Genomic DNA, 12,010 nt, shown 5'->3' with positions numbered 1-12,010 from the left:
GACTTTTCATGCCTTACTATACTATGACGTTTTTATGACTTTTTATGCCTTACTATACTATGACTTTTTATGCCTCACTATACTATGACTTTTTATGCCTTACTATACCAAAACATTTTTACAACTTTTCACGCCTTACTATACTATGACGTTTCATGACTTTTATCCCTTACTATACTATGACATTTTTATGACTTTTTATGCCTTACTATAGTATTACTTTTCATGCCTTACTATACTATGTCTTTCTAACTTTTTATGCCTTACTATACTATGACATTTTTATGCCTTACTATACTATGACATTTTTATGCCTTACTATACTATGAGGTTTTTATGACTTTTTATGCCTTACTATACTATGACTTTTAATGCCTTGCCATACTATGACGTTTTTATGACTTTTTATGCCTTACTATACTATGACTTTTAATGCCTTACTATACCATGACGTTTTTATGACTTTTCATGCCTTACTATACTATGACTTTTTTATGCCTTACTATACTATGACATTTTTATGCTTTTTTATCCCTTACTATACTATGACATTTTTATGACTTTTTATGCCTTACTATACTATGACTTTTTATGCCTTACTATACTATGACGTTTTTATGACTTTTTATGCCTTACTATACTATGACGTTTTTATGACTTTTTATGCCTTACTATAGTATTACTTTTCATGCCTTACTATACTATGTCTTTTTATGCATTACTATATTATGACGTTTTTATGACTTTTTATGCCTTACTATACTATGACGTTTTTATGACTTTTCATGCCTTACTATACTATGACGTTTTTATGACTTTTTATGCCTTACTATACTATGACTTTTTATGCCTCACTATACTATGACTTTTTATGCCTTACTATACCAAAACATTTTTACAACTTTTCACGCCTTACTATACTATGACGTTTCATGACTTTTATCCCTTACTATACTATGACATTTTTATGACTTTTTATGCCTTACTATAGTATTACTTTTCATGCCTTACTATACTATGTCTTTCTAACTTTTTATGCCTTACTATACTATGACATTTTTATGCCTTACTATACTATGACATTTTTATGCCTTACTATACTATGAGGTTTTTATGACTTTTTATGCCTTACTATACTATGACTTTTAATGCCTTGCCATACTATGACGTTTTTATGACTTTTTATGCCTTACTATACTATGACTTTTAATGCCTTACTATACCATGACGTTTTTATGACTTTTCATGCCTTACTATACTATGACATTTTTATGCTTTTTTATCCCTTACTATACTATGACATTTTTATGACTTTTTATGCCTTACTATACTATGACTTTTTATGCCTTACTATACTATGACGTTTTTATGACTTTTTATGCCTTACTATAGTATTACTTTTCATGCCTTACTATACTATGTCTTTCTAACTTTTTATGCCTTACTATACTATGACATTTTTGTCTTTTTATGTATTACTATACTGTGACTTTTTATGCCATACTGAACTATGGTGTTTTCAGCTTAACTATATCATGACATTTTTATGCCATTACTATACTATAGTGTTTTTTATGTCTTACTATACTGTGACATTTTATGCCTTAGAATACTATGACGTTTTTTTTTTCATTTTTATTCCTTACTATGATGTTTTTTGACTTTCTTATGCCTTACTATACTATGACGTTTTATGAGTAACTAGACCATGACTTTTTATGCCTTACTGTACTATGATTTATTCATGGGGCATCACAGTGGTGCAGTGGTGAGAACTTTTTATGACTTACTATACTAGGATATTTTCTAGGACATACTATACTGTGACTTTTTTATGCCTTACTATACTCTGATGTTTTTATGCCTTACAACACTATACTGTTGCATTTTTTTAATGTCTTACTATACTATCATTTTTATGCCTTCTTATGCATTGACTTTTTACGCCTTATTATACTATGACTTATGACATATCTATGACATATATGTCATAGAAAAAAAGACAATCTCTTTGTTTTGGATGGGTGCCATGGTGTCCCTACCAATGTTGAGACCAAACCTACACCTATGGGCACAATAGATAGATGTGTGTAGTATAAAAAGCGGAATAAAATTTTTTACAGTATATTTGTGTAGCATTGTGCCTCCTTGGGAAACTATAGCATTTCTCCCCACCCTTCATGTTATTACTGAAAGTGGACTTTACACTGAATGATATAAAAGTTCAATCAAAACACGTGACATACCAGAATGTTTTGAGGAAGTGAATATCTTCTGAGCAGGGCTGTTAATCTTGTTTACAGGTAAGATGTCTATGACCCACATTTTGATCAGTCCAAATAGGCCCATTAGCATGTATAATATGTATAATAACTCACGTGTCTTTTATTCCTCAGAATAATAGCACCGATCTGTGTTTTTCTTACTTTCTGATTTTATGAAACTTAGCATGTACTCACTCAGTAGACCTGGATTTCTGTTACTGGAGAGTTAGGATAGAAAACAGTCACTAAGGTGATAAATAAGAGCTTTTGACCTTAAAAGAGGACACAGTGATTCAGAGAAACTGAGTATTAGTTTAAATGTTAGTGCTAGCTGTTAAAGACACTTGACCAATATTTCTCAGAGCCTTTGAGTGTTTACTTTAGGTGTTGGAATTCAAAAGTCAGTGCAGAACCTGAGGATTGAATCCATGATTTTTAAACTTAAGAGTGGGCCTCCAACAACAACAACCTGAGCAGACCAGAATCACTTGATCTTCACTTCTTGAAATTGTGACTCTTTCCTTTGGACATTACAAAATTTAATGAACATCACAATGATTTCATACTTGAGCTTTAAACTTTGCAAAAGCCCTCTGACTCCTTGAGCCAGTGAGACAGGACCAATTGCACAATGTTTCTTAGACCTTTTGTGTCCGTCCTTTGGATGTTGGACTTCAAAATTAGGTAAATTAACTGAGGATTTAACCCACAACCAAAATTAATTGAGCCTCATAAGAATCAAACCTCAGAACAGCAAGTTCACAGTCCTCTTACATGCTGATACTGTTTCACTCTTTATCCAGAGGAATAAGTGAAAGGCTGTAAGAAGTGTTGCTGGACAAATAGCTGAGGGGGTTAGAGGACTGTTTGGTAGCTTTAGGGTTTGGGGTTTTAGCCATGAGAGGTGCATTACATTTTGAATCCAATGGAAAGTCTTAGGGAGGAAAAGGACTAACCCGCAGTTTTGAGGTCTTGTGCTCAATCTTCAGGATCTAGGGTAAATTCTGAAGTCTAGCAGCCAAAGCAAATATAGCTCATGGTGTTAGAGGACTGCTTGAAGGCAATCAGGTTGTGAGTTTGATTCTTTTGAGGCTCGGTGACACAGTCCAACACACAAAGTGACAACGGAAAAATCCCATTGTGTGTGTTTGTTTGTGTCGTGTCAGGTACCTTCCCCCGCCCTCCCTTACAGTTTAGAGATTTGAAAACTGGCAACTCATATTTTACTGCATGAAACATGAAAGCCCCTTTTTTTGTTATATATAATTAATTCACTGTGCATGCACACCAGATATACTGGTCTGGGGAGAAGTGTCGCTGTAATACACAGAAACCTGTGTGAGTGCGCATGCATGTGCCTGAGTGCATGTGTGAAGAGGCAGGCAGACATGCTGACTGACAGTAGAAAGAGGATTTTCTGTCTGTTGCCCAGTGAGAGGCTAATCCTGAGCCAGTGTCCCCATCTCTCTCTCTCTCTCTCTCTCTCTCTCTCTGATCCAATCTCTGTTCTTCAGTCTGCTCTCTCTCTGCAAATCGAGCCTCTCTGGACTGAGCTGCAGGACACACACCAGCCCTCTGCTGCCTCCACTCTTCAGCTATCCTCAGGTGAGTGATGGATTCTTCTGCTTAACTTCTCATCCCTCTCTTTTGCAGATAATCTGTTTTTCCTTTCTGCTTATACTGTGCAGTGCAGTAGCTGTTACAACAGTTATGTAGACTTTATGTAGACAAATTTCATCCATATATGTTTGTTAGGAGCATCAACTTTCCTCTTAAAGTATGTATGAGTATACATGTATGTAAAGTATGTATACGTATGAATAAATATGAATAAAGAGCTAATTAGGATTATAATACATCTTGAATGTTTTAATCATCTATTATACCTGCACAACATGAGACTCCAGTATTTTCAATAGCTGCCTTAGCGTTTTGTTTTGTATTTGCTCCTCAGGTGAACATTTACAGCACAATGTATAGCCTACACAGCAGCCACCTGCATTAGTCTCTTAATATACCTGATATCAACAGGGAGCAGCTGTTTGTCAGCAACCGACATCAATTATAGAAAATCAATTAAAACTACAAACATCACTTTGTAATATGACTTTCCCCTTTTCAGTTAAGGTCAAAGGGTGCTGGTGCCTCTCCTCATTACTTTCCCTCTTCATTTAATCTTCTAGTCTCTGATGGGAATCCCTCTAATCCTACCTTTTCCATTCTCTCTCTTTTAATTGTCTTTAACTCCTCCCCCTGACCTTAATCTGACCCTTAACCCATTTTACACACCCCCTCAATCCTTCATATCTGTCCTCTTGCCTCTGCTTGTTTCCAAGTCTATTTGATTTATTTTTACAGTGAGAATCTGTGGTGTCTTCGTATACATCCACATTATCTGTTTTTTCCACAGCTTCTTTTAAACTCTTCCTAACTACCTTCCGCTCTCCATCTTTCCAGTATTTATTTGAGTCCTCCTCACCATCCGCCCACTCTCTGTCTAAGTTTTCTTCCCTTCCGTCTTGTGTAAACTCAGCTGACCTGCCCAGGATGTCAGAAAGGATCATGTGTTGTCCTGGGCCAAGGCCAACTCCAAGCTGGCGACTTCAGTTTAATCTCACCAACTGCTACAATCAATAGTGTGTTTGTGGGTAAAAGGTGACTTTGACCCATAGTTCAAGACTGATACACAATTTACATTTGTATTATGGGTAATGTGCAACGATACAGCAGCCTCTCATAGGAGTGTTGTAATATGGATTTATAATGTTATATTTATTTTTCCACATTGTACTTATCATGCTAAACAGAGCTAAGAGAAAATAAACTGTCCCTCTTTGCTTGATTCTGATATTTGATTGATATTATTTGAGTGGTTGGCTTTGGAAGGGGCGAACAATGACATTTTATGTTAATATGGCGGTATCCCTCTCAGTATCCAATCACAAATCATCTGATCACCTGAGCTGGTGACTCTTCCAGACCGACCAATCAGAGAGCTTCTGTCTGCTTCTAGAATAATCTCATCACACAAGCTGCAGGCATATCTGTTACTTAAGCATTTGATAGCTTAATGCAATTAGTACTTTTGTCTAAGATGTGTGGTAATACATCTTAATGTAAAATGTTAAATATATTTAGTGCTGCAGTATTGTCACTTTAAATTCAAAAGCCACTTATAACTGCAATCCAAAAAATGCAAATGCATTGTAAAGGCTTGGATTATTGCGGTTTGATGTTTTCATACACTTACACAGTCATGTTATAAAGCTTTAAAATAAATACTCTGCTCGGATACTTATAGGTATAGGGTCTTTCTGCTCTCCTGTGGGAAGTCTGGTTTAACAATCTGAGTCACAATTTCAGGCTTTTCAGGCTTGGTTAATCCAATAGGTCAGCATGGTGCAGTGTACTGCAAGTAAACATTGACTAATATCTTGACATTTTCAGCTCTTTTACCACATTCAGTATGGATACCTAACCTGTATGGTAAACTCAATTACAGAACAGACAACAGTGATCTGAATGTTGTCTCAAATAACACCTTACAATGGCAGGCTGGAATTTATTATTTTACCTTTTATATTATTTTACCTTTACCATATTTGAACTTGATGGAAAATCACCTTTGCCCTCTGACCTTTCTCCAGGTGATTACCCAGATCACGTAAAACATGGCGAACTCTTTCACCCGTGTGATGTCTGGCCGTAACACAGCGGTGGTGTTGGCCAGCATAGGAGCTGGCACACTGACATCTGGATATCTCCTCAGTGACAGCACTGCCGCTGCTGAGAGGAAGCGCCTCTATCCACCCAGGTACGTAAGTGTGAGTGTAGGTGTATTTCACCTCAACAGCCAAGCTGCTGCCGCTCCATAGCAACATTACATTACTGGTGCCATCAAAGAAGATCAATGACATTTCAGCATTTCTATTATTTCTGCAGAATGATGTGGCCAAACCTGCAGTTCATACAAGAAATAAAACGTTTTCATGATATTGCATGATCTTGTTTGAGATTACTGAGACACAATGCATGGTATACATGCAAATTGCTGCTTGATCCAAACTGAAGATTTACATTTGTGTGTTTTTCTCACAGCTGAATTTCAGCGTGACTGTTTCTGTCTTCAGAGATGGATACATCTGTCACCACATAATGTCTTGGCAAAGACTCCCTCTTGAATTGTAGCAGTTAGCACATCTGATATCAGACTAAACAATGAAAACAGCTCAACTAAGTGAACCTTGTTTGTCCAAACACTGAGTTAGTTGTTGCTAACTGTCTACAGTGCTGATTTCCCTGACCTGAGAAAGCACAACAACTGCATGGCAACAGCCCTGACCCCAACTATGTATGCACGACTGAGGGACAAAGAAACCCCCCACAACTGGACCCTGGACCAATGCATCCAGACTGGGGTAGACAACCCCGGACACCCCTTCATCAAGACCGTGGGCATGGTAGCTGGAGATGAGGAGAGCTACGAGGTAGGAGTTAGTGTTTACAGTGAGTTTTTGCATATTTTTAATGCTAAATTGGGAAAAACTGAATGTTTGATTCTCGTTTAAATCAGGTGTTTGCTGAGCTGTTTGACCCCGTTATCAAGGACAGACACAATGGCTATGACCCTCGCACAATGAAGCACCCCACTGATCTGGATGCTTCCAAGGTTACACCTGCATTTCTCCTCACTCCTTTGCTCTCTGTATCTCATGGTCTCTTCCATCCATAGATTCCTGTGTCCACTCCTGTATACTGGTGAACCTAATACTTTCCCCTCCTCAGATTACCTCAGGAATGTTTGATGAGCGCTATGTGCTGTCATCTCGTGTCCGTACTGGTCGTAGCATCCGTGGACTGAGTCTTCCCCCTGCGTGCTCACGCTCGGAGCGTCGTGAAGTGGAGCGTGTGGTGGTGACAGCTCTGTCCGGCCTGAAGGGAGACTTGTCTGGTCGCTACTACAGCCTGGGAGACATGAGTGACAGGGAGCAACAGCAGCTTATTGATGTTAGTGCACAATCACACACGCAGAGTCAGAGACAAGATTGGTTTCTGTACTTTTTTTTTTGATGTCCTTTGCCATCTAATGCCCCCCCCCCCCCCCCCCACTTTCCTGGTTCCTCTGTCCCTTCACTGGTCAATCAGGAGCACTTCCTGTTTGATAAACCTGTGTCACCTCTGCTCACGGCAGCTGGGATGGCCAGAGATTGGCCTGATGCTCGTGGGATCTGGTAAGAGTAGGTGAAACTTAGTCTAAAAGATATACGTATGTCTGGTTTTGTAGCTTAGAGACCCCGCAGAAACTGTAGTCACTGCATAGTTTATTCAGCCTGACATTCACAGGCATCACCTGTGGTTGGCCAATGTAGGAACTCATTATGTAGAAAACACTGTTCCCCCCTTACAGTAAGGCTGAAAATCACCACAAAAGCAACAAGCAGATTCAAACTCGCTCACTTCTAGAATTCTATATCTAAATATTTTTCCTATATATTTAGTGCATAATAGATCACTGGTAGTATCCCAAAACTCCTCCAGACCCAAACTGAAAATGATCACGCTTTTCAAAAAGCATTTTTTACTCTCCTCTGCAATCCAAACATGTCTTTTTTCATGACTCCCTTCTTATTTTAAATCCAAAACTTCAGAATCCTTTTCTTATTGATAAAGTACATTTGCTCTGATCCCTACTCCCCCATCTGTGCCATAATAACCCATGACCAGCCTGACACTGGAGGCACTTGGTCTGTTGAATGTGATGTGGAAAATACAGTTTCTTCTCTTCTTATAATGACTCAGTTGTATCAGCAAATATATAAACATGGATGTAAAATGTCAGTGTTGAACTGCCTTCCTGATTGTCTCAGGCACAACAATGAGAAGAACTTCTTGATCTGGATCAATGAAGAGGACCACACAAGGGTCATATCCATGGAGAAAGGAGGAAACATGAAAAGAGTGTTTGAAAGGTTCTGCAGAGGTCTTAAACAGGTATACATACCTCTGTGTCTTCTGGCGCCACCATGGTCCAGTGTGTTTTACATGTTACATGTTACTGTTACATGTGTATTCCAAAAATTAGAAATACAAATGGTCTTTTCTTTTAACTTCTAGGTGGAGCAACTCATTCAGGAGAGAGGTTGGGAGTTCATGTGGAATGAGCGTCTGGGCTACATCCTCACCTGCCCCTCTAACCTCGGCACTGGGCTCAGGGCTGGTGTCCATATTCGCCTGCCCTACCTCAGCAGGGTATTGCAGGAAACACACTGACAAGTGCAACTGCACACACAGGCAGACACGTTCCCTCCCAAGTTGTGGTTCTCATGTCTGAAAATGATTGAATGTGTGTGATGTTTATGATCCAGGACCCTCGCTTCAAAAAGATCTTGGATAACCTGAGGCTACAGAAGAGAGGCACAGGAGGCGTGGACACGGCTGCTACCGGAGACACCGTTGACATCTCTAACCTCGACCGTCTGGGCAAGTCCGAGGTACGCACCTGAAGAGGAAAGCAGCAGGCAAAGTAGAAGTACAAATGAGCAGCAGGGAAAGAGAGACAGAGTCAGACAGAGGAGCAGACATCCTAACAGGTGTGGGCTGTGAATCACCATACCCCCTGCTGTTGTTTAATCTGTAATCCAGGCAGGGATGTGCCAGTTGAGGTTAAAAGACTTCTGCTCCCTGAGCTGAGCCTTTCATGCAGCACTTCCACACAGGCTGTGAACCAACGGGGGCTATCAATCAAATGCTATAAAAGGTCATAGATGGTTAAGGTCAGGGATATAGCTGGAGTTTCTTCCAGTCACACCAGAGGAGGCAGGAGCCCGAAAGGCTAAACTTAGGGAGCAAAAGTCTACTGCTATTAGTTGAACTTGCCACTGCCTCTTATAGGGTGAGCCCTTTTATGCATTGATTTTCTAATAGACAACAAGCAGCAGAATCACACAGGATTGAAAAAGCTCATAATACTTAATAGCCACTGGTTCTCAACTGCTATGTGGTTGAACAGGTACAAGCATCTATGTAATGTAAAGTACATGCTCATTGAAAGGTGATGGAATATGCAAGTTCACATGCAAAAAGTAAGAACTTAATTAAGAAAAAGATAAAATACTGAGTTAAAATTATATTCAATATATCCCAGCCAAACCAGCTGATTTCACTTATTTGCTCTCCTTTAACCTGAGAGAGAAACTGATCACTGAAATCAGAATCAGAGCTCTTGTAAAATGAAATAAAATCCTGTATACTCATGAGTCATGACCATGACCATTATCAGGACCACAGTAGGTCATTTGCATGGATAATTAAAACATAACTAGAATAACTTTGCACATATTGATCATGTGATTTTTTTTTAACACTAATTGCCATGTGTTCACAGGTCGAGCTGGTACAATTAGTGATTGACGGTGTAAACTACCTAATTGAATGTGAGAAGAGGTTGGAGAAGGGGCAGGACATCAAGATCCCCTCCCCCATCTCTCATTTCAGGAAGTGAACGTCACCTCTGAGGGGAATCTTGGAATAGAGCAGGCGCTCCAACCGCTGGTCGTTTAACTGTTGGTCTTACAAGATATTCATGGCATGTTTAGCACTGTACTGACTTACATGCGCAATTAATCTATTACATGTACATGAATTCTAAACACAATAAACTTTTGATGAACTGACTTGTATTATTGGCATGTTTTTCAATTTTGGGTGGAAGGCAGAAAATTAACTGAAACCTTAAACATGCAAAAGAACTAAGCTAACTCAAGTATAGTACTTAAGTCGAATATTTGATACTAATTTACATTTAAACATTTAAAGTATTTTCTTCTTTCCTGCTCCATGAAACCATGAAACTTCTAAACTTAACTTAAAAATGTTTCTTTAACTAAATATCAGCCTTTTTTGTGCAGCAACAGTACTTTTACTTTGTATAAAATACATTCTGCTGTACTTGTTAAGTTAGGTTTTAATGCAGTATTTTTAAATTCGTGTAGGCTACTTTTACACAAGTAGAAGCTCTGCATACTTCTTCCAGCAGTTAGTATCAATCAAATCCAACCAATTCATATTCACTTACGACAGAAATATGACTAAACATTTGATTAGATAAAAAAGTCTTTGCTTTCATAAAACCATAAAACTGGTAAAAAAAAAAAAAGCAAAACAAGATTGTAAAGCAGAGCTGCATCTAGGTCAGTAAGAAAAAAACACAACTACTTCCAGACAGAGATGTTATCAGGTCATGGCCGACTGCCAGATCTAATCAGATGGAGCTGTACTGGACAATAATGTCATGACCTTTGAAACTCTATACTAAAGTGCTGAAGCCCCACATGTCGAGCACTATGACTCACAGAGGAAACTACAGCCACTGTAACTGCAGCAAGTAGGTCCATATTCTTTTGATGATCAGATTTTTTCTCTGTCTATTAACTATGACAAAGGAAAAAACGTCATGAATAAAATAGTACACAAATGATGGATCACTCCTCAGGGGCAGCTGGTGGTTAACCTGGCATTCAGACCTCACCTTAATCCAGGGGTAAAAGGCCAAGCTCACCAACAGCAGACAGGCCAAAGAGAGGTGGCTGGTTAACACCATGACATAGCCAGTTTCATCTTATTTACATGCTTAGGCAAAAAAAGTGGGGATTATACTTTATAAATAAAGGCATCCTGCCATGAGAAATAAGTGTTATGATTATTTGGGTGAATGGTCCCTTTAAATCCTGCTGCTCAGAGAGTCGCTCTTCCTTTTCTGGCAGCAGATTAATGACGTAGATCTATTAATGCTATTAGAGATCTAAACTAAAGAGCTCAGAAAGTGTCTGTGTGTATGAGTGTGTGCTGCTAAAGAATGAATGCTGCAATTATAACATCTGAATGAGGCTAGGATTTATTTGATGGGCATTAAAATTAGATTTTCTGAGCAGGGATCGTGAAGATGAAGAAAAGCGAAGATCACGTTTCATACACAACCAATGGTAGTGTTTGCTGTGATTTTCAACCACTTAAAGTGTAACATCAGCATATGTGCACTTCTTCCAGGAAAGCCTGATAAAGGAAAGTTTTTACAGCTATGATATGCATATTAAGGTCATTGTGGATCACTTCTGCTGTGTAAACACTGATTAGTTACACATTGACATCCCCGGGTGTGGCAGCTTCAATCTCAGATGAAATTGATGGCTGTTGTGTTTTGGGTAAATACAAGACAAATGAAAAAAGTTTCAAGGGAAGTTCTCAAGTTAAGCAACCTCTTATTGACACTGGAACTGAAACACTTTGGAAAATGGATTCATAATGAATTCATAAGAATTGTCGAGAACTATATATCAACATAAACTAACGCATTAACTTTGCAGGATGACTGGTGCTGGTGGACACTCCCCAAACGTGATCTGCCCAAACATCATTAGTTGCTGGTAGTTAGCCAATGTGGGGAGGTTTTTTTTTTTTTAGAGACTATAAAACACAAAAGGAGGTGGATAATGTTCATTTGACATCAGACATCTGACCGGTTTTCAATTCTCTGCACTTTATCATTTGATCAAAGGCTCAAAATGAGGCTGTGTGTATCTTTGGTTTTCTTCTGTGTGATGCTGTCGGCAGGTAAGAGCGGGAAAGATGAGCAAACAGCCCAAAAAATTAATGCAGAATTTGAGTTGTTTTTTTTCTTTCTGCCCTTGTGAACATTTTGCCTTCTCCTTTACCTGCAGTGTCTGGTTTAAAGTGTTACACCTGCTGGG

At 38.8% G+C, this 12,010-nt stretch overlaps 1 protein-coding gene across 1 annotated transcript; it reads left to right on the top strand.

The window, feature by feature from the left end:
• Window positions 1–5,935: 5,935 nt before the first annotated feature.
• LOC130169686 (creatine kinase U-type, mitochondrial-like) lies at window positions 5,936–9,854 on the top strand. Its single transcript, XM_056376600.1, has 9 exons — window positions 5,936–6,078; window positions 6,553–6,751; window positions 6,838–6,933; window positions 7,050–7,271; window positions 7,410–7,495; window positions 8,132–8,255; window positions 8,379–8,513; window positions 8,630–8,755; window positions 9,649–9,854. Exons 1-9 carry the CDS (start codon window positions 5,936–5,938, stop codon window positions 9,763–9,765), a joined length of 1,248 nt encoding a protein of 415 aa, XP_056232575.1. The 3' UTR covers window positions 9,766–9,854.
• The last annotated feature ends 2,156 nt before the right edge of the window (window positions 9,855–12,010 follow it).

This window comes from Seriola aureovittata, chromosome 5 (genome assembly GCF_021018895.1).
Source record: "Seriola aureovittata isolate HTS-2021-v1 ecotype China chromosome 5, ASM2101889v1, whole genome shotgun sequence".
In the NCBI taxonomy this organism is placed as follows: Eukaryota; Metazoa; Chordata; class Actinopteri; order Carangiformes; family Carangidae; genus Seriola; species Seriola aureovittata.
This window is presented reverse-complemented; position numbering and strand designations above follow the sequence as displayed.